General features: G+C 46.2%; 1 protein-coding gene across 1 annotated transcript in view; it reads right to left on the minus strand.

Annotated features, from left to right (window-relative positions):
- Window positions 1-1,574: 1,574 nt before the first annotated feature.
- The window catches only part of LOC126481568 (motile sperm domain-containing protein 2-like), a 113,418-nt gene continuing 92,369 nt past the window's right edge, over window positions 1,575-22,623 (minus strand). Inside the window, exon 10 of the mRNA XM_050105421.1 lies at window positions 1,575-3,144. Within this exon, the coding sequence (XP_049961378.1) occupies window positions 2,980-3,144 (165 nt within the window). The 3' untranslated portion in view covers window positions 1,575-2,979. The remainder of the gene's footprint in view (window positions 3,145-22,623) is intronic.

Genomic DNA, 22,623 nt, shown 5'->3' on the forward strand with positions numbered 1-22,623 from the left:
CGACACTGCGAACACCTCGTGGTTTATGCAAGATGGTGCCCGGCCACATCGCACGGCCGACGTCTTTAATTTCCTGAATGAATATTTCGATGATCGTGTGATTGGTTTGGGCTATCCGAAACATACAGGAGGCGGCGTGGATTGGCCTCCCTATTCGCCAGACATGAACCCCTGTGACTTCTTTCTGTGGGGAAACTTGAAAGACCAGGTGTACCGCCAGAATCCAGAAACAATTGAACAGCTGAAGCAGTACATCTCATCTGCATGTGAAGCCATTCCGCCAGACACGTTGTCAAAGGTTTCGGGTAATTTCATTCAGAGACTACGCCATATTATTGCTACGCATGGTGGATATGTGGAAAATATCATACTATAGAGTTTCCCAGACCGCAGCGCCATCTGTTGTTGAAAATTGTAACTACTGTAATTTCGAAAGTTTGTCTGCCTGAAAATGTACTGTTGTCCCAAGCATATTGCAACAAACGGTGTATTTCTATCGCTGCTCGTTTAGTTTTTATTGCCGTTTCAAATATACCGGTCATTTTTGAAACACCCTGTAGGTTTAAGTAGTTCTAAGTTCTAGGGGACTGATGACCTCGACAGTTAAGTCCCATAGTGCTCAGAGCCATCACTGCTTTTGACAACAGTAATATGTATGCCTTTTTTTGTTTCATTATCCAGGCTTCTCTTGCTAGAGCTGCACATTAGAACAAAATACCCTCTGTAGCACTAACTTTAAACTATACCATCATGAAATTTTAACATTCCAGCTGCTGTGCCAGGGGAGAAAAAAAAATTATTGTATGTTACTCTCAGATCGTCCCTCGTATGTGTGTGACTGAATAAGTTATTCCCTATCATAGCAAGAGGTCACAATTATGATTCATGGAACATGTAATTAACCAACACTCACAATTGATCTTTCACTATTACAAAACTATCATTAGAGATGGAGAAAAAAAAAATGTCCATTTAAGATTTGTATAGTTCAGCAATAAGGTCTATAACTTATCACACTGTTCGACTTAGGATAAATGGTTACAGTGGCCTCCACAAAGTGCCAAAGTGAAATAAAATATTAATACAAATCTATAATGTGTGAACTTTAGTAGCACTAAGAGAAACTACATTTTATGATCATAATCTGCACCTACAAATCTCAAGGCTGACTCATTAACTGCCACACCCAATATTTGCTACCAATTAAATACAGTGAAGGCCTTAATGGAAAGCTTTATTTATTTGTGACAGTCTCTATTGTGCCTATCTGCGACTCAGCGTCTCCGTGAGTAGCAACACTCCTTTTCATAATATCGAAACGATTTACACTCAAGCTTACTAAAGAATAGGTTCTTCTTCGTTTCCATCAACATAAGCCTCCTGAGCCTAATTATTATGTTTGCAATTCCTTTAACACAACATGAGGAGTTAAAAAGTTGTAGCAGCTCAGTGATGGGTTTTCTGAAAGCAGGTGCTCTCATGAAAACAAAATATTGATAATTTTATTACACTGAATATACCTAAAGGCTGTATAAGCACAAATTCTCATTTTATAATCACAGCAAGAAATTAAGTTTTGTTATTATATGCTATATTGTAATGAATGTATTTTTGTTACAAACTAGCGATTAAGTTCACAAGGAGTTCAGACTGACATGTGCAAAACAAAAACTAATATCTCATTATGTGACAAATTCAACACTGTTCCATCACCACATTACCTGTGGTTCAAAACACCAATGCGTACATTTATTAGAAACAATGCACTATCAATTCTGTACATATGAGCATATTTTGAATGTGCCAGGTGTAACTTCTGTTCCTCTCCATATTGTTAGTGGCAAGGTAATCCAGTTTAAGTAAGAAGTATTAGCATGAAGATGATTTGTAAAGGTCAGTATAACTACACTTTTCGAATGCAGGCGGACAGTGTGATCATTAAATAATACTGTCTTGACACTGATCTTTTCTAACCTTTTTCCTGTCTTATGTTTTTGTTGCAGATGTGGTCTAACATCACAGCATTCATTCTCCAGAATGTTTCCTACAAATTATAATGCATACAAAACTATAATCATATTTACTTTTTTGTGATAGAATAAGAAAGGGAAAAATATGGCACGAATGTTCTATTTGGACCAGCTGTCAGTTCAAAACTTCAAAAATCTATTCTCAATAAACATTTTAAATATTGAAAAACAAAATATTTTTAACTCAAAATTTTATGTCCAATACACAAAATCAGTGCTACATATAATCCAAATATTTTCCTCTCTTTTTTTATATTTTACATAGAGTATAACATGTTTATATTGGTATTAAAAAATTTTGCAATTATCTTAAATGTACCATTAGAGATAAACAGAAATAAAAAAATTCAGTCTTCACATACTTTTAAAACTTTAGTATAAGTAAGACTGTTTTTGTTAGAAGTATTAAATGCAGTTTAACAAAATTATCATGGACATGCTGCTGCAGCAAAAACAAAATGTATAAAAAAAACACATTATTACAAATGTGAGCTGTATCAGGAAGTTCCTGCAACACTATGGAATAAGATTACTAAAAGGAAAGTAAATCATCCCAATGATCACCTTTTCTGGGCTTGATCTTTTCTTAAAATATTTGTGCCCATTTCATATTTTGTACAATATAAAAATGAAGATATAAATATATTATTTTGACATTAGCCTGAGATATTGAGAGGCAGAGCTGACTAGATACATTTTTTCTAATCACATTTTCTCTGAAAAATGACAATACTGGAAGCACAGGTATACAAACTTCACATAAAAATAGAGAAAACAGCAAATACTAACTGCTTATAAAAATACTGGTGAAAGATTTACATTTTTACACAGGTAAATATCTTTCTTTTTACAGAGGCAAATCACTTTTACTGTGTGAAACAAACACACACACACACACACACACACACACACACACACGCCCTTACACACACCCTTACACTTTTAGACTCTACTGTTTGTAACAGTGCTGACCCCCATATTGTTTTTCAAGGGTTAGAAGGTATGTAATAAGTGTTCCAAAAAATAACACCATAATTACCAATAGAATATGTAATTTTTTCAGGAACTTTACCTCGGCATACAGCTTTAACTGGCTCTCACTCAGATGAGATACCTGAACAGAAATACAAACATATGAATATAATTGTTTTCATTTTTCTGAAAATATTATGTACACACAAATCAAATATCTGGAAGAAAAGACCCCAACTCACTTGGAACCTTACACTTTAACTTAAAATGAAAAGGAGGATAAGAGAAGAAGACTGTCCCACAGGCAAGCAGCGTGTAATGCATGAAAGTCTAGTTATCAAATATTAAAAAAACAATTGTCATGGTGCAATAAAGCATGACACTAAAAATCAATTAATAAAAATGCAAAACTGGTGGGGCAGGCTATCGATCCAGCACACACTGACCCTCCCATCTCCATCACTTTAGGGATGAGACAGCAATTTACAAAATTTCAAAACTGATGTTGCACTGGTGTCAGTGTAAGCAAGGATGGTGGGCTGAGCTCCAACAAAACTGAGGGTGCCATTACACCAACATATAGAACATATGTAGCCAAAACACGCAAAACCAAAAGTGGCACACCAGAGTGATGACGGTTCATGACTAAGACGAACCAAATGTTAGTGGTTAGTATTTTCCATGTGCAATCTGGCGAGCAACACTTCCTTCCAGCAGTGTGGTTGGCACGAAGTCAACCATGCCTGCGGGGTCAATTTCAGTGACTGCAATTTGCTGTTCGCCACTTGCGACTATTTGGTTTCCCACTGATGCACAATTCTTCAGTCAGACAATGAGATGACGGCTGGCAACAGAACGGCACACTGACGCACACCACTTCTTTGTTGGCATGGCATTTCCCTATACCCTGATGCGTCCAGGCACCCAGCAAAAGACTATCTCTTTGCCTCATACTTACAACTGAAGAAAACAGATTTGTAAAAACATCTGGAGTAGAAGTTTTCTTGCAATGTTTCAAGCTTAAAATCTCTTTGATGGAAATTTGTTCCATCCTTTGCCACGTATTTAGAGGTCTGATGTATCCAGATCCATGAATGAGCATGTACCCAAATGGCTTGGTTGCATAGGGCCAATTCCTGAACAGCCGCTCAAAGTTGGGGTGGCCCATGCACTGAACACTGGTGACTGAGGCAGTGCTAGGATTTTCAGGGCCTGTTGAGCCAGAAGGCAGCACTGCCAAATCTGGTGTGGTGGTTTACTTGAATCTGCACACAAACTCTGAATTGGGCTGGTGTGACAGGCTCCAGTTGCAGGAGCGCCTACTTATAAAAAATATTGTGGGGCCCCATACTGGGAGTCTTGCCCCAGGAAATTTTCTAAATTTTAGATGAAAAATAGCGAATTTTAAAGTTTTTACCCCCCCCTCCCCCCAATGAACCATAGACCTTGCCGTTGGTGGGGAGGCTTGCGTGCCTCAGCGATACAGATAGCCATACCGTAGGTGCAACCATAACGGAGGGCTATCTGTTGAGAGGCCAGACAAAAGTGTGGTTCCTGAAGAGGGGCAGCAGCCTTTTCAGTAGTTGCAGGGGCAACGGTCTGGATGATTGACTGATCTGGCCTTGCAACACTAACCAAAACAGCCTTGCTGTGCTGGTACTGCGAACGGCTGAAAGCAATGGGAAACTACAGCCATAATTTTTCCCGAGGGCATGCAGCTTTACTGCATGTTTAAATGATGATGGCGTCCTCTTGGGTAAAACATTCCAGAGGTAAAATAGTCCCCCATTCGGATCTCCGGGCAGGGACTACTCAAGAGGATGTCGTTATCAGGAGAAAGAAAACTGGCGTTCTACGGATCGGAGTGTGGAATGTCAGATCCCTTAATCGGGCAGGTAGGTTAGAAAATTTAAAAAGGGAAATGGATAGGTTAAAGTTAGATATAGTGGGAATTAGTGAAGTTCGGTGGCAGGAGGAACAAGACTTTTGGTCAGGTGACTACAGGGTTATAAACACAAAATCAAATAGGGGTAATGCTGGAGTAGGTTTTATAATGAATAGGAAAATAGGAATGCGGGTAAGCTACTACGAACAGCATAGTGAACGCATTATTGTGGCCAAGATAGATACGAAGCCCACGCCTACCACAGTAGTACAAGTTTATATGACTACTACCTCTGCAGATGACGAAGAAATTGAAGAAATGTATAGTCATGGGTGACTGGAACTCGGCAGTAGGAAAAGGGAGAGAAGGAAACATACTAGGAGAATATGGATTGGGGCTAAGAAATGAAAGAGGAAGCCATCTGGTAGAATTTTGCACAGAGCACAACTTAATCATAGCTAACACTTGGTTCAAGAATCATAAAAGAAGGTTGTATACATAGAAGAAGCCTGGAGATACTGACAGGTTTCAGATAGATTATATAATGGTAAGACACAGATTTAGGAACCAGGTTTTAAATTGTAAGACATTTCCAGGGGCAGACGTGGACTCCGACCACAATCTATTGGTTATGAACTGTAGATTAAAACTGAAGAAACTGCAAAAAGCTGGGAATTTAAGGAGATGGGACCTGGACAAACTGACTAAACCAGAGGCTGTACAGAGTTTCCGGGAGAGCATAAGGGAACAATTGACAGGAATGGGGGAAAGAAATACAGTAGAAGAAGAATGGGTAGCTTTGAGGGATGAAGTGGTGAAGGCAGCAGAGGATCAAGTAGGTAAAAAGACGAGGGCTAGTAGCAATCCTTGGGTAACAGAAGAAATATTGAATTTAATTGATGAAAGGAGAAAATATAAAAATGCAGTAAATGAAGCTGGCAAAAAGGAACACAAACGTCTCAAAAATGATATCAACAGGAAGTGCAAAATGGCTAGAGGACAAACGTAAGGATGTTGAGGCTTATCTCACTAGAGATAAGATAGATACTGCCTACAGGAAAATTAAAGAGACCTTTGGAGAAAAGAGAACCACTTGTATGCACATCAAGAGCTCAGATGGAAACCCAGTTCTAAGCAAAGAAGGGAAAGCAGAAAGGTGGAAGGAGTATATAGAGGGTCTATACAAGGGCGATGTACTTGAGGATAATATTATGGAAATGGAAGAGGATGTAGATGAAGATGAAATGGGAGATATGATACTGCGTGAAGAGTTTGACAGAGCACTGAAAGACCTGAGTTGCAACAAAGCTCCGGGAGTAGACAACATTCCATTAGAACTACTGACGGCCTTGGGAGAGCCAGTCCGGACAAAACTCTACCATCTGGTGAGCAAGATGTATGAGACAGGCAAAACACCTTCAGACTTCAAGAAGAATACAATAATTCCAATCCCAAAGAAAGCAGGTGTTGACAGGTGTGAAAATTACCGAACTATCAGTTTAATAAGTCATGGCTGCAAAATACTAACACGAATTCTTTACAGACGAATGGAAAAACTGGTAGAAGCCGACCTCGGGGAAGATCAGTTTGGATTCCGTACAAATATAGGAACACGTGAGGCAATACTTACCCTACGACTTATCTTAGAAGCTAGATTAAGGAAAGGCAAACCTACGTTCCTAGCATTTGTAGACTTAGAGAAAGCTTTTGACAATGTTGACTGGAATACTCTCTTTCAAATTCTAAAGGTGGCAGGGGTAAAATACAGGGAGCGAAAGGCTATTTACAATTTGTACAGAAACCAGATGGCAGTTATAGGAGTCAAGGGGCATGAAAGGGAAGCAGCGGTTGGGAAGGGAGTGAGACAGGGTTGTAGCCTGTCCACGATGTTATTCAATCTGTATATCGAGCAAGCAGTAAAGTAAACAAAAGAAAAATTCGAAGTAGGTATTAAAATCCATGGAGAAGAAATAAAAACTTTGAGGTTCACCGATGACATTGTAATTCTGTCAGAGACAGCAAAGGACTTGGAAGAGCAGCTGAATGGAATGGACAGTGTCTTGAAAGGTGAATATAAGATGATCATCAACAAAAGCAAAACAAGGATAATGGAATGTAGTCGAATTAAGTTGGGTGATGCTGAGGGAATTAGATTAGGAAATGAGACACTTAAAGTAGGAAAGGAGTTTTGCTATTTGGGGAGCAAAATAACTGATGATGGTCGAAGTAGAGAGGATATAAAATGTAGACTGACAATGGCAAGAAAAGTGTTTCTGAAGAAGAGAAATTTGTTAACATCAAGTATAGATTTAAGTGTCAGGAAGTCATTTCTGAAAGTATTTGTATGGAGTGTGGCCATGTATGGAAGTGAAACATGGACGATAAATAGTTTGGACAAGAAGAGAATAGAAGCTTTTGAAATGTGGTGCTACAGAAGAATGCTGAAGATTAGATGGCTGTATCACATAACTAATGAGGAAGTATTGAAAGGATTGGGGAGAATAGAAGTTTGTGGCACAACTTGACTAGAAGAAGGGATCGGTTTGTAGGACATCATCTGAGCCATCAAGGGATCACCAGTTTAGTATTGGAGGGCAGCGTGGAGGGTAAAAATCGTAGAGGGAGACCAAGAGATGAATACACTAAGCAGATTCAGAAGGATGTAGGTTGCAGTAGGTACTGGGAGATGAAGAAGCTTGCACAGGATAGAGTAGCATGGACTCACGACTGAAGACCACAACAGCATCAAATTTTTTTTAAAGCATTTTAGAGTCATATGATCAACATTAGAACTCAGAAAACTGGACTCTCGATAACTCGACACTCCGGGAAACTCGACATGGCTGACACACTTTTTGGCTTTGAAAAAAGAAACAAAACAAACACCCACTGTACTTTCATAAAAAGCTAACTTAATTTACAGTAATAATCCTGCATATAGACTACTACAGAGCAGTAAAGATATAGCTCTGAAAAGACTGAAATTGTATTTAAATAAATCCTAAACTATCATTAAAAGAATAAAGCATAAAATATTGCTGTCACACAGTAATAGCACTTTGATTAAGGAGTGAAATAGTTCATTTAAACTTACTTTGAATAAGGTTCAAGGTTCATTAAATGAAAACAATATCCTAAAGTTAAGGCTTTAATACAGTTAATAAAGTTAATACAGTATGCCTAATACTTTCAGTCAAAAAGTATGTAAATAGCGGGTTTTATTTGGGTCTTACACCCTAAAAATATCTAGGTATTTGAAGATAACTAATACAGCACTATAGTAATAGGTTGGTTGGTTTGTGGGATTAAAGGGACCAGACTGCGATGGTCATCGGTCCCTTTTTCCAAAAAATGAAAACCACTCTAAGAGAATAAAAATGAACAGCTATAGTAATACAGTACTAATATTTTGAAACTGAAAATTTAACATTATGTATGTATTGAATTCTATATTTTATAAAGATTTTTAATATTGCTCTAAATGCCATTATTAGAGCTCGATTGTCTTTAGAAAGGTGCAAATGTCGACCGCCTGATTGCATTACTGAATATGAAGTCGTTGATGACTGGTTGGATATCCAATTCATCCGAAACATCTTGGTGGGCATGAAAAACAGCCAAGTTGTTCAATCGCTTCTGTTCCATTGTTGATCGGAGATATGACTTCAGACATCTAAGGCTGCTAAATGACCTTTCTGCTGTTCACATAACATTTCTCCAACTGCGGGCTCTTGTGTAATGTACTTTCTTATGTCACGCGTTTTTTAAGACAAGTTGTTTTTTATTAGCGATATTAGCTAACTTATTCAAGTGTAAGCACGCAGTCTTTCGATGTCTAGGTCATTTTTTAAAAACTCAGTCGATTTTTCCAAATTTGTTTCACCTCTGTTTACTAAATGCAAGCCACTTAGTAATGTAAGATTGCACCGTTTCACAAACTTCAATGTAAATAGCTTTGTAGTATTCCTTTGGGGTTTTGAAAGTGTGGCTTAGTTGTTTTCATATTTTTTTTTTTTTGGGTTTAAGGACGCTCAACTGCTGAGGTCATTAGCGCCCAGTCACTGTTGTTAGAGCACATGGAATCTGTTAAAACTCAAGGGGATGGGGGACACCAGAAGGACCTGACAAAGATGCAGATAAAATAAGTAAAAAGGTTAAATGTCTTTGGACAAGCCAGTTAAAGTTATAAAACGCAGAATACGAGCAGCTGCTCGAGCGTCATCAGCTAAAACATCCGGTAAAGTAGATGGCAGGGACAGGACAACACGAAATTGACTAAAACGGGGACACGACAATAAAACATGGCGCACTGTTAATTCCTGACCACAAGGGCACTGCGGGGCCGGGTCACCGGAGAGCAGGTAGCGGTGGCTAAACCGGCAATGCCCAATCCGCAACCTGGTCAGAAGGACCTCCTCGCGCCGAGATGGTCGGGAGGATGTTGTCCAAGCAGTTGGGAGCGGTTTGACTGCCCGGAGCTTGTTTCCTCGGAGGGATGACCAAGCATCCCACCACAACGACACAAGCCTCTTACATACATCCCCACAAACGTCAGATGACGGGACACAGTGGGAGGCTGGCCGAGGCAGGAGGACTGCAGCCTTGGCTGCAGCATCCGCAGCCTCATTCCCAGGCACTCCTACATGTCCGGGAACCCACAGAAAGCTGACAGAACCACCATTATCAGCGAAAGAATGGAGGGACTGCCGTATCCGTTGAATCAAGGGATGGACCGGATAGGGAGCTCCAAGGCTCTGAAGAGCACTGAGTGAGTCAGAGCAAAGTACGTACAATGAATGGCGGTGGCGGCGGGCATACTGAATGGCCTGATGGAGAGCAAAAAGCTCGGCCGTAAAGCTTGAACATTGGTCGAGGAGCCGGTATTTAAAGGTGGCGGCCCCGACGACAAAGGCACAGCCGACACCATCGTCAGTTTTGGAGCCATCGGTGTAAATAAAGGTGTGACCGGCAAGGCGAGCACGAAGTTCGACAAACCGTGAGCAATACACTGCAGCCAGAGTACCCTCCTTCGGGAGTGAGCTGAGGTCGAGATAAATATGACCCGGAGCCTGGAGCCAAGGTGGTGTCGGGCTCTCACCCTCTCTGAAGGTGGTAGGGAGGGCAAAATCCAATTGTCGAAGCAGGCGACGGAAGCGGACTCCGGGGGGGCAGCAGGGCAGACACATACAACCCGTACTGACGGTCGAAAGAATCGGCAAAGAAGGACTTGTAAGAGGGGTGGTCGGGCATAGACAACAGCCGGCAGGCATACCGACACAGCAGTACGTCGCGCCGGTAGGTCAATGGTAATTCGGCAGCTTCAGCATAAAGACTCTCGACAGGACTAGTGTAGAAGGCTCCGGTCGCAAGGCGTATCCCCCGATGGTCGATGGAGTTGAGCCGGCGTAAGAGGGATGGCCGAGCGGACGAGTAGATGAAGCTCCCATAATCCAGCTTCGACCGGACTATGGACCGATACAAGCGAAGCAGGACAGTGCGATCCGCTCCCCAAGATGAACCGCTAAGAACTCTGGGGACATTAAGGGAACGTATACAATGGGCCGCCAAATAAGAGACATGTGGAGACCAACACAGTTTCCTGTCCAACGTGAGCCCTAGAAACTTAGTTGTGTCCACGAATGGGAGAACAACAGGACCGAGATGTAAGGATGGCGGAAGGAACGCGTTATATCGCCAAAAGTTGATACAAACCGTCTTCTCTGCAGAGAACCGGAAGCCATTTGCCACGCTCCATGAGTAGAGGCTGTCTAGACAACGCTGAAGGCAGCGCTCCAGGAGGCATGTTCTCTGGGCACTGCAGTAGATCGCGAAGTCATCAACAAAGAGAGAGCCTGAGACATTAGGTGGAATACAATCCATAATTGGATTGATCGCAATGGCAAAAAGGGCTACGCTCAAGACGGAGCCCTGAGGCACTTCGTTCTCCTGGAGGAAGACGTCGGACAATACGGAACCCACACGTACCCTAAACTTTCGATCCGTTAAAAAGGAATCAATAAAAAGGGGCAGGCGACCGCGTAGGCCCCACCTGTGCATAGTGCGGAGGATACCTTCTCTCCAACAGGTATCATAAGCCTTCTCCAAGTCGAAGAACACGGCTACCGTTTGGCGCCTTCGCAAAAAGTTGTTCATGATGAATGTCGACAAGGTCACAAGGTGACCAACAGCGGAGCGGCGGCGACGAAAGCCGCATTGGACATTAGTAAGTAGTCGGCGAGATTCAAGAATCCAGACTAACCGAGCATTAACCATGCGCTCCATCACCTTACAGACACAGCTTGTAAGAGAAATGGGGCGGTAACTAGAAGGAAGGTGTCTATCCTTCCCGGGTTTGGGTATAGGAACAACAACAGCGTCACGCCAACGCCTGGGGACTTGACCGTCGGTCCAGACGCGATTGTAGGTACGAAGAAGGAAGCTTTTGCCCGCCGGAGAAAGGTGTGCCAGCATCTGAACGTGAATGGCATCTGGCCCTGGAGCAGAGGATCGGGACAGTGCAAGCGCACGTTCGAGTTCCCGCATAGTAAAGGGGGCATTATAAGTTTCTAGATTCAGCGAGTGGAAGGAAGGTTGCCGAGCCTCTTCTGCCTCTTTCCTGGGAAGGAAGGCAGGGTGGTAATGGGCGGAGCTTGAAACCTCCGCGAAAAAGCGGCCAAAGGCGTTGGAGACAGCCACAGGATCAACAAGGACCTCATTACCTGAGGTCAGGCCAGGTACCGAGGAGTGGGCCTTAATGCCCGACAGCCGGCGCAGGCTACCCCAAACGACGGAAGAGGGAGTAAAACTGTTAAAAGAGCTGGTGAAAGAGGCCCAACAAGCTTTTTTGCTGTCTTTGATGATTCTACGGCATTGCGCTCGGAGTTGTTTGTATTCAATACAATTCGCCAATGTAGGATGGCGGCGAAAGGTGCGTAAAGCACGTCGTCGAGCATGGATAGCGTCCCTACAAGCCTCGTTCCACCAGGGGACGGAAACGCGACGTGAAGAAGAAGTAGTACGAGGAATGGAACGTTCGGCAGCATTGATAATAACAGCCGTGAGGTATTCGACCTGACTGTCACAACTGGGAAAATCGTGGTACGGAAAGGTCGCCAGGGAGGAGTAAAGTCCCCAGTCAGCTTTCAGTATGTTCCAGCTCGAAGGACATGGGGATGGGGTGTGGTGCAGGAGACGAACGACACAGGGGAAGTGGTCGCTCGAATAGGTGTCAGAAAGGACATACCACTCGAACCGACGGGCAAGAGTGGTAGAACAGATCGAGAGGTCCAAGTGGGAGTAGGTATGAGTAGAGTCCGAGAGGAAAGTCGGGGCGCCGGTATTAAGGCAGACAAGATTGAGATGGTTGAAGACATCCGCCAAGAGTGAGCCTCTTTGACAGGATGCAGGAGAGCCCCAAACGGGATGATGGGCATGGAAGTCGCCAAACAATAAGAACGGCGGGGGAAGCTGAACGATCAGGTGCATCATGTCAGCCCGACTAACAGCAGATGACGGTGGAGTGTAGATGGTACAAACTGAAAAAGTAAAAGCAGAAAGAGTAATGCGGACAGCTATTGCTTGGAGTGGGGTGGTCAATGGGATGGGATTGTAATAGACATCGTCCCGAACGAGCAACATGACCCCACCATGAGCTGGGATACCGTCCACAGGGGCGAGGTCATACCGCTCCGAGGTATAGTGGGAAAAGGCAATACGGTCAGTCGGGCGCAACTTGGTTTCCTGGAGACCAAGGACGAGCGGACAGTGCAGGCGGAGGAGCAGTTGTAATTCCTCCCGATTAGATCGAATACCTCTTATGTTCCAATGAAACAACGCCATCACTAGTCAAAAAGTTGGGGGAACGAGACGGGGGAAGAGCTGGTCACCTCGACGGCCGCGGAGGGCCAGGTTGCGAGGGAACAACGCTACAACCGACGGGAGGCGGATCCGGTTCCATCGACTCGTCGCCAGCTGCGGCCGCTGTCCCTGATTGTGTAGGAGGGGCCGCATCATTTGCTGACGAAAGGCCGGCGGAGCGCCTGGCAGCAGAGCGTCCCGGCGAAACTGAGGACGGCCGGGAGCAGCGACTCACGGATGAAGCGTCAGACGAAACGCGCCGGGGTGGAGAGGGGGATAGATACTTCTTCTTTGAGGCCTTCTTGGAAGGCCGAGGAGGCACAGGGATGGTGGGCTGGACCCGAAGAAGGTCCTCACGCGCGGGGTCCGTTTTGGAACGCCGGACCTCGGAAGCTGGGGTCCGGAACGTTTCCCCGATGGACGCCTGAGAAGAGGATCGCTTCTCAGGTGGTGTGGGGGGGGGAGGAGGAGGAGGAAGGGTGGCCCCTGGGGCAGAGGGGGTGGGGGCCACGGGGGAGGAGGATTTGGAAGGGAGGGATTTGGGAGGCGGAGGCAGAGCCCCCTGATGGGCGGAGGAGGCGGAGGGGGGACAGGATAGGGGTGAGGATACCGCGGAAGGAGTGGACACAACTGAGGCAAACGAAGTGGTCAATGGCACGGGATGAAGGCGGTCATATTTCTTCCTGGCCTCAGAATAAGAGAGCCGATCCAAGTTTTAATTTCTTGTATCTTTTTCTCCTTCTGATAGGCGGGGCAGTCTGAGGATCTAGGCGAGTGGACGCCACGACAATTAATGCACCGAGGTGGTGGGGTGCATGTATGTTCCTCACGAAGAGGACGTCCACAATCGCCACAAAGGGGCTCAGCCTCACACCGTGATGACATGTGCCCAAAGCGCAAACACCTAAAACAGCGCATAGGAGGCGGGACGTAAGGTCGCACGTCGCACCGATAGCACATCACCTTGACCTTCTCTGGGAGAACGTCCCCCTCGAAGGCGAGGATAAAGGCCCCGGTGTCGATGCGACGGTCTTTGGGGCCGCGCTGGACTCGCCGGACGAAATACACGCCGCGGCGCTCCAGGTTGGCCCTGAGCTCCTCATCAGATTGTAGCTGGAGGTCACGATGAAAAATAACCCCCTGCGTCCTATTTAGTGCCAGATGTGGGACAATGGATACTGGGATGTCCCCTAGGCGGTCGCACGCCTGGAGCGCCGCCGACTGTGTGGCGGAGGTGGTCTTGATAAGAACGGACACTGAACGCATCTTGCTGAGAGCCTCGATTTCCCCGAAGACGTCCTCAATGTGCTGAACAAAGAACATGGGCTTGGAGGTTGCGAACGTCCCCCCATCGGTTCGAGAACAGACCAAATAGCGGGGGAAGTACTTCGCCCCAAGCCGGCGGGCCTGTCCCCCCTCCCATGGAGTGGCCAAGGGGGGAAAGGGCAGGAGAACGAGAACTAGAAACGGTACCTTTTCTTTAGAAAGACTCGGCCGCAGAGCGACCTGATACGTGTTGACGTTTCATCTGCGAAACGTCCGCCCCGATACCACCCACTCCGACCAGGGGCTCTCCCCACGGTTGGTTGGTTGGTTGGTTGTTTGAGGTTAAAGGGACCAAACAGCAAGGTCATCAGTCCCTTGTTTCAAATAGACTCCATTCTGCTAACGGGACATCTCAGTATAGTCAGAAAAATAAAACGGAGAAAGGGGAAACGTAAAAGGGCAGTCACGTTGTCATTAGTAAAAACAAATGAGGGAAGGTGGCAAGAGAACGAACCCAACACTATGCTGAAACAGCATAGGCAAGACCACCTGTGACTTAAAAGGTACAACTGCTATAATGCAGAAAGTACGTATGGGAATAGAAAAACTAACCAAGCCTTAAAAAGAAGGGGTGAAAACAGAGTAAAAGGGAAAGAAAGAGGTTTCCGGTCAGGGAGGTGAATCGGGAATCTCTGAACACTGCCTACAGTGGGAGACACCCAAACACTCACCGCCCTGCCCCAACACCAGAGGGAGATTAAAAACTTTAAAACTGAGAATAAAAACCACTCTCCCGGAGGAAACCTAGAACCAGAGAGACCATCCGGGAATCGTCAGCCAACATCAAAGGTAAAGTGTGGGGGAGTCTGTACTTAGCACGCAGAGCCAAAAGAAGGGGGCATTCAACCAAAATGTGGGCCACTGACTGGAAGGCTCCACAACCACATAGCGGGGGTGGCTCATCACGCAAAAGGAAACCATGGGTCAGCCTGGTATGGCCAATGCGGAGACGACACAGTGTGGTCGAGTCCTTGCGGGAGAGGCTAAAGGAAGAACGCCATGGGCCTGTATTCACCTTAATGGCACGAAGTTTATTAGACAGTGGAGTAGCCTCCCAAGAATTGGCCCATGACTGTGCAAAGTGGGATTTGATGTGAAGCCGTAAATCCGCTGCAGGAGGGGTTACAGAAAACGGGGGGTAAGTAACTGCTCCCCCAGCCAAACGATCAGCGAGCTCATTACCCGGGATACCCACATGGCCCGGGACCCATAGGAAGTCAATGGAACAAGCAGCACGGTGAAGATCAGCGAGATGGTCATGGATGGCAGAGACCAAGGGATGGCGCGAAAAACACCGGTCAATAGCAAGAAGGCCACTCATCGAGTCCGTACATAACAAAACGCGGTTGTGTTGGGATTGTTTAATAAAGGTAAGGGCCCGGGAAATTGCCATCAATTCCGCAGTAAACACCCCACATGAGGGTGGCAGTAGATGATTTTCCGTTCCAACAAAGGACGTGAAGGCATACCCAACATGATCAGCAGATTTAGAACCATCAGTGTAAAAAACAACAGCATCCCGAAACTCCCATAAAATTTGGCGGAAAAAGGAACGGAACACCACTGGGGGGATGGAATCTTTCGGACCGCGGCGGAGATCCATCCGAATTCGAGGCCGAGGAACTAACCAAGGAGGGGTGGAGGGGAGGGAGCGAGGAAGACAGGACAAAGAAGGAAGCCGAAAATCACGGGTAAGAGACGCAAGGCGCAGCCCAACCGGTAAACCCGCCCGAGGGCGGGAGTCAGGCGGGCGACGCCCATGGTCTGGGAATAGGATAGAATAGGAAGGATGAGCGGGAGAAGAACGGATAGTAAGGGCATAAGACACCAGAAGCTGGGACCGCCGAACAGAAAGGGGGGGGGGATCCCAGCTTCAACCAGGAGACTATCAACAGGGCTAGTAGGGAAGGCACCGGTGGCCAAATGGATACCACGATGGTGGACTGGATCCAGCACGTGCAGCGTGGAAGGAGCAGCTGAACCATAAACTTGACAACCATAGTCCAAACGTGACAGAACTAGAGCACGATAAAGACGGAGGAGGAGGGAACGGTCCGCACCCCAGGAGGAGTGGGCAAGGAAGCGAAGGACATTGAGTTTACGGAAACATCCTACCTTCAGGAGTCTGATATGGGGCAGCCAAGTGAGCTTGTTGTCGAAAAGAAGACCTAGGAAACGAAACTGTGGAACCACAGGCAATCTTTGTGCAGCGAGATAGAGCTCTGGATCAGGGTGGACCGTAGTACGGCGACAGAAGTGGACCACCCGCGATTTTAAAGGAGAGAATTGAAACCCGTGGGAGAGGGTCCATGCAGAGGCACGCCGTATAGCCACCTGGAGCTGCCGTTCTGCAGATGGCATCGAGGAGGAACTAACCCAAATGCAGAAATCATCCACATACAGGGCAGGGGCGACCAAGGGACCGACAGAGGCCACAAGTCCATCGATAGCAATGAGGAAAAGAAGGACACTCAAGACAGAACCCTGTGGGATGCCCGTCTCCTGGGTCCGTGGAGAACTAAAAGCAGTACCAACTCGAACTCTGAATGACCGATGGATCAGGAACTGGCGGATAAAAATTGGGAGTGGGCCCCGAAGACCCCACTGATGAAGGGTTAGTAAGATGTGATGGCGCCAGGCCGTGTCATAGGCCTTGCGAAGGTCAAAAAACACTGCAACCAAATGGCGGCGCTGGGAAAAAGCCTGCCGAACTGCGGATTCCAAGCGAAGCAAATGATCGATTGGAGATCGTCCCTCTCGAAAGCCACACTGGTAAGGGGACAATAGATCCCGAGATTCGAGGACCCAAGTGAGCCGACGGGCTACCAGCCGTTCAAGTAACTTACAACCAACATTGGTCAAACTAATTGGCCGATAGCTGTCAACAAATAGGGGGTTCTGACCAGGCTTAAGGACAGGAACCACAATGCTATCCCTCCACTGAGAAGGGAAGTCACCCTGGAGCCAGATACGGTTAAACACCCGAAGAAGATGGTGCCGTTGTGGAGCACTGAGATGTTGAAGCAGCTGGTTATGAATGGAATCTGGGCCAGGAGCCGTATCATGAGAAGCAGATAGAGCAGAAAGAAATTCCCATTCAGTGAAAGGTTCGTTGTAAGATTCTGACTCACAAGTGGTGAAACATAAGGTGACAGCTTCAGCCTGCTGTTTTTGATGAAGGAAAGCAGCTGGATAGGAGGCCGACGCTGATGCCACTGCAAAATGGGTCGCAAGATGTTCTGCGAGAACTAATGGGTCCGTACAAATGCCATCTGGGAGGTGAAGGCCTGGGAGGGTGGACTGCCGATGGCAACCTTGGAGAGAGCGAAGTGTAGCCCATACCCGTGACAGAGGGACAGTGGAACCAAGGGAAGAAACGAATCGTTCCCAACATATCCGCTTGCTCTGTTTGATTAAATAACGGGCTTTAGCGCGAAGGCGCTTAAAGGTAGAAAGGCTGGCTACAGATGGGTGCCTCTTAAAGTGTTGCAAAGCTCGACGGCGATCACGGATGGCAATGGCAATGGCCGTACTCCACCACGGGACTTGCCGACGACGAAATTGTCCAGATGAGCGCGGGACAGCAAGGTTAGCAGCGCGAACAATCGCGTCAGACACGTCACGTAGGACGTCATCAATACAACCCGACAAAGAGGGAGAAAACTCGACCTGTGCAGTATATAGAGGCCAATCGGCGCGGTGGAAAGACCAACGAGGTAACCTCTCCATCGGGGAGCGGGAAGGGAGCGTGATAATCAACGGGAAATGGTCACTATCACAAAGGTCGTCGTGTGGCGACCAGTGTAATGAAGGGAGGAGAGAGGGAGAAGAAAGAGAAAGATCAATGGCAGAAAAGGTACCATGACCAGCACTGAAATGAGTAGGGGAGCCATCATTAAGAAGGCACAGGTCGTGGTCTGCAATAAATTGGTCGATAAGAAGACCTCGTCTAGAGGGAAAGGCACTGCCCCACAAAGGATGATGAGCATTAAAATCCCCAAGGAGGAGGAAGGGAGGAGGAAGTTGCTGAAGAAGGGTGGTTAAGGCAGCAGGTGTAAGAGTCCTGTCAGGAGGGAGATAAAGATTGCATACTGTGACTGCAGAGTCTAAGTGGACCCTAACAGCAACTGCTTCCAATGTAGTTTGGAGAGGAATCCACGTGCTAGCAATGTCTGTACGGACCAACGTACAAACGCCACCAGAAGCCCGCAAGGGTCCAACCCGATTTCGACAGAAAACACGGAACCCACGGAGGGTCGGTGAGTGAGCATCAGTAAAATGAGATTCCTGGAGAACCACACAAGCTGCTGAGTAGGACGAAAGAAGGGATTTCAATTCCGGAAGGTGACGATAGTAGCCATTACAATTCCATTGGAGAACCACAGAACGATGGTTTAAATGAGGGCTGAACACGCTAAATCCAGTCATACCGCCGGGTCCCCACCTGTCACCGACAAGGAGGGGGCGACATCCATAAACGACAGGTCAGAATCCGGTTGTGAAGCCGGGGAAGGGACCTCCGGTGACACCAGAGGCTCTTTGTCCCGGGACTTATGTTTCTTCTTCTTTTCAGGCTGAGATCGAGGAGGGCTGTGTGGCATAATGGAGCCAGCTGCAGCAAGATCAGGAACAGAAAGAGACCGGGCGACCTGGGGGCCGATAGACCGCGGCTCTCGCGGTCGCCGCGCTGCAGCAGACCTTTGACCTGGAAGGTGCCGGGAAGGGGCATCCCGGGAGAGGCGCCCTTGACCGGCAGACGCCGAAGGAGTGGGACACTTCTCCGGCTGGGGAGGGGGAGCGGCGCCCAGAGGAGAAGGTGTGGGAGCCGCAGGGGAGGGGGGAAGGAGAGAGGTCCGGGACGGGGGTAAGGAAGGGGGAGGAAGGGATGAAGATGTAACCAAGGCGTAACTAGATGTCATGGACACAGGGTGCAATCGTGCATATTTCTTACGGGCCTCTGTGTAGCTTAAACGATCAAGAGACTTATACTCCTGTATCTTTTTTTCTTTCTTATAGACTGGGCAATCTGCTGAACGTGGAGAATGACTACCATGACAATTTACACATACAGGAGGGGGAACACAGGGACTCCCCTCATGGAGTGGACGTCCACAGTCACCACAGAGAGGGTCCTGGGTACAGCGAGAAGACATGTGGCCAAAACGCAAGCACTTAAAACACCGCATAGGAGGTGGGATGTACGGCTTCACATCACAGCGATAGACCATAATCTTAACTTTCTCAGGAAGGGTATCCCCTTCAAAGGCCAGGATAAAGGCACCAGTATCAATACGATTATCTTTAGGACCCTTCTGAACACGCCGAACAAAGTGAACACCCCGCCGTCCGAGATTGTCCCGAAGTTCCTCATCAGTTTGAAGGATGAGGTCTCTGTGAAAAATTACACCTTGTACCATATTTAGAGACTGGTGAGGGGTAATGGACACGGGAATTGTGCCAAGATGGGTACAGGCACGAAGGGCCGCAGATTGGGCAGCCGAAGCAGTTTTTATCAGTAATGAACCCGACCGCATCTTGCTCAGGGAGTCCACTTCGCCGAACTTGTCTTCAATGTGTTCCACAAAGAATAAAGGTTTGACACCGGTGAAAGTATCTCCATCAGTCCTGGTGCAAACTAGATAACGGGGGAAAGGTTTTGCCCCTAGACGACGGGCCTGACCCTCCTCCCAGGGGGTAGCCACGGAAGGGAAGGCCGAAGGGGCAAGAGAAGCAGCACTTGAGGAATCAGTACCACGCAGAGAGACGGCCGCAGAAGAGCGGCCAGAGGTTTGGACCCTTATGCGTTTCATCTGCGAAACGTCCGCCCCGATACCACCCACTCCGACCAGGGGCTCTCCCCACGGGCGCCACCCAGCCGCAGCAAGGGCCACCTGGCAGGATGACCATTGCCGGGAGTCCTGATGCCCCAAGGAGACGGGCATCTACTCCTTGGCCGACGTGGGGAGGGTGCAGCTCAGGTATCAGCAGTACGATCCCTGTGTTGTCAGGGGGCTACAACCTAGAGGGTACATGACGACCCCACCACAACGGGCTGGCTACCGTGCTGGATTTCTGGTGCCATGGAAAGTCCATCATGATCACTGGTGCAGATGGAGATGCATTATGGGCGTAACTTGGACAACCCATCAGGCGTTTAGGCCCAATTTGAGGAATAGTGGGTATGGTTACAACGCCGGTGCAAGACTGAGTGCCAAGGTCTTAGTGCACTTAGGACCAGTGGTACACCATGTAAGGTGTCCTTCCCCAAAAGGCTCGTACTTCTGTAGACTTTTGAAAAATGGAGGTCAAACCCCAAGGGGGACCATAACATGGAAGGCCGAAACGGTTGAAACTCCTTTTAGTCGCCTCTTACAACAGGCAGGAATACCTCGGGCCTATTCTTACCCCGGACCCGCAGGGGGGGTTTTCATACTTCTTTGGTATACTTTGATTCTGAAGCAAAGGATCATCAACTTCTGAAGGTTTTTCTTTTAAACACAATTCCCAAAAGTGTTCAAAACTATCACATCTTCCATTCGATATACAAATCATGCCCTCATATATTTTTTCCAGATCATCAACACTCAGATGAGGGCATTAAATTTTTTCATTGACATCATCTACTGGGTTGATTGCAAGGCAATCAAGATGTAAAAAGAAATAAGTCTTTAAAGGCAACATTGACTCGAGGTAGCCTGCATATTTGTAACCTGCCTCTGTTTTGTCCTCTGCAGAAAATGTTTCAAAAAACTCTAGTTCTTCAAAGTTTTTCAATATTCTCAAGATACTAGAAGCTCGCATAGTCAATCGAGTCAGGCAAAGGGGTCATAGACCAGCTAGGTCGTTGGTGCTCTCAGTGCATGCTTCTGGAAAGTCCCATCCTTTTGTTGGATTCCGTTACAGTGTTTATTAAGTCCTTGGCTAAAGCCATAATATCCCTCAGACGTAAGATGGCAGAGATTGCCTACAACTGCCAAGTCTAAACTGAGAGCAGTGCAGTGCACATAATCAGGGTATATACATGGACAAGGAAAAAAAATTCCCGGATTTTTCCCGGATTTCCCGGTTGAAAATACACTTTCTCCCGGGTGAAAATACACTTTTCCCGTGTTAAGTGATAGTATACTTTTCCTTGGCACAGTAAAATTTGTCAGTACTTTGAATGTTTATGGTTTTATATGGCGACGTAGAATATCCCGGCACTTTAGAAAACGAAACTAAGAGGGGAAAAACACGTTTTGGAAAGATCTCTGATGTGCAGCAACATGTACGCTGCATAGTTTCGTGTTATGAAGGTATAACTTCGAATTCCACCAAAAACCGCATGTTACTTTCCAAATCATTGAAATCGAGATTGCGACGCGCTTTGGTATGCCAGTCATAGCTCACGTCACGTGATCTTGCCAGCTGAAGACAGCATAGAACACATGATGTAGTCAGCCAATAGCAAGATCACTCATAAGTAGTGCGAAAATACAAATAGGAAAAAGTTAATGGTTTAAATTAATATACATAGTGTTGCTACAAGAAAAACAAAGCTTTCATATATAATCGTGGTCTCTAAAATTAATAAGCTGCAAGAGAAGCTAAGCTTCCACATATAATGTTGATCTTTTTTGCACATGTTACACTTTGAGCTGTATCACACAAATGTGCCAGTAAAATTTTTAATAACGATGTAAATTTCTGAGCTTCTGGGCTCGAAATTCTTCTAGATGGTCGTCCTCAAAGAGTTGATTTTTAATTGAGAGTCAAACGCTCTGTGATTTAAGAAATTCATCGTACATTCTCGCACATAGTTCATCTTGTGTAAAAGGAAATTTACTTTCAAAAAGTAATGCTTTTCAAACCACCATTTGCAATATTTTCCCATGATGTGTTAGAAACTGATTCGTTTCAGCAGTTATCAGAGAGCGCCAGATAACAGGCGCCCCAGTTCTTGCGCAGCTACGATGACGGAGGAAGCTCGTATGTTCGTACGTGTAAAACATTAAAAGATTTTGCGCTATGTCACAAAAGAAACAAGACATCAGAGGATACTTCAAGAGTATCGGAATTTCGTGAACCATACTAAAATGCATAATTCAGCTTAAAGCGCACATTCGTATGTCCAGATTCGGATGCAAATTTTCTTGATGTAAATTTTCTCGACTACCACTACTGTATTGTCTCATGTTTGGTTCTTTATTATGGCATAATGCCATGCGAGCTAGAAAATGGAAAACGTGCACTTGAAATGCAGCGAACAGTTGAAACTAACCAACAGTGTGAAATTAAACACTTCATTTCAAATAAATTGACTGCCTCATCACTAAAGATTACTAAAAGTCAAATCTCTTTAGCAAACCGACAAAAATAACTTAATTATTCTGCAAGGCGATTAACACTTGACTGTCAGAAAGGTGGAGAAAATTTTAGCCTTCCGTAAACATGTGAACGTATTTTAATTCATTTGATAGCTCCCGGCCGCAGAAATCCGTATCGTTTTCATTTAATGTGAGAGCAATAAATGAAGAGGAAACAGCAAAATCACTCAACGTAAACACGGGTCAC

Source organism: Schistocerca serialis, chromosome 5, assembly GCF_023864345.2.
Source record: "Schistocerca serialis cubense isolate TAMUIC-IGC-003099 chromosome 5, iqSchSeri2.2, whole genome shotgun sequence".
NCBI classification, from domain to species: domain Eukaryota; kingdom Metazoa; phylum Arthropoda; class Insecta; order Orthoptera; family Acrididae; genus Schistocerca; species Schistocerca serialis.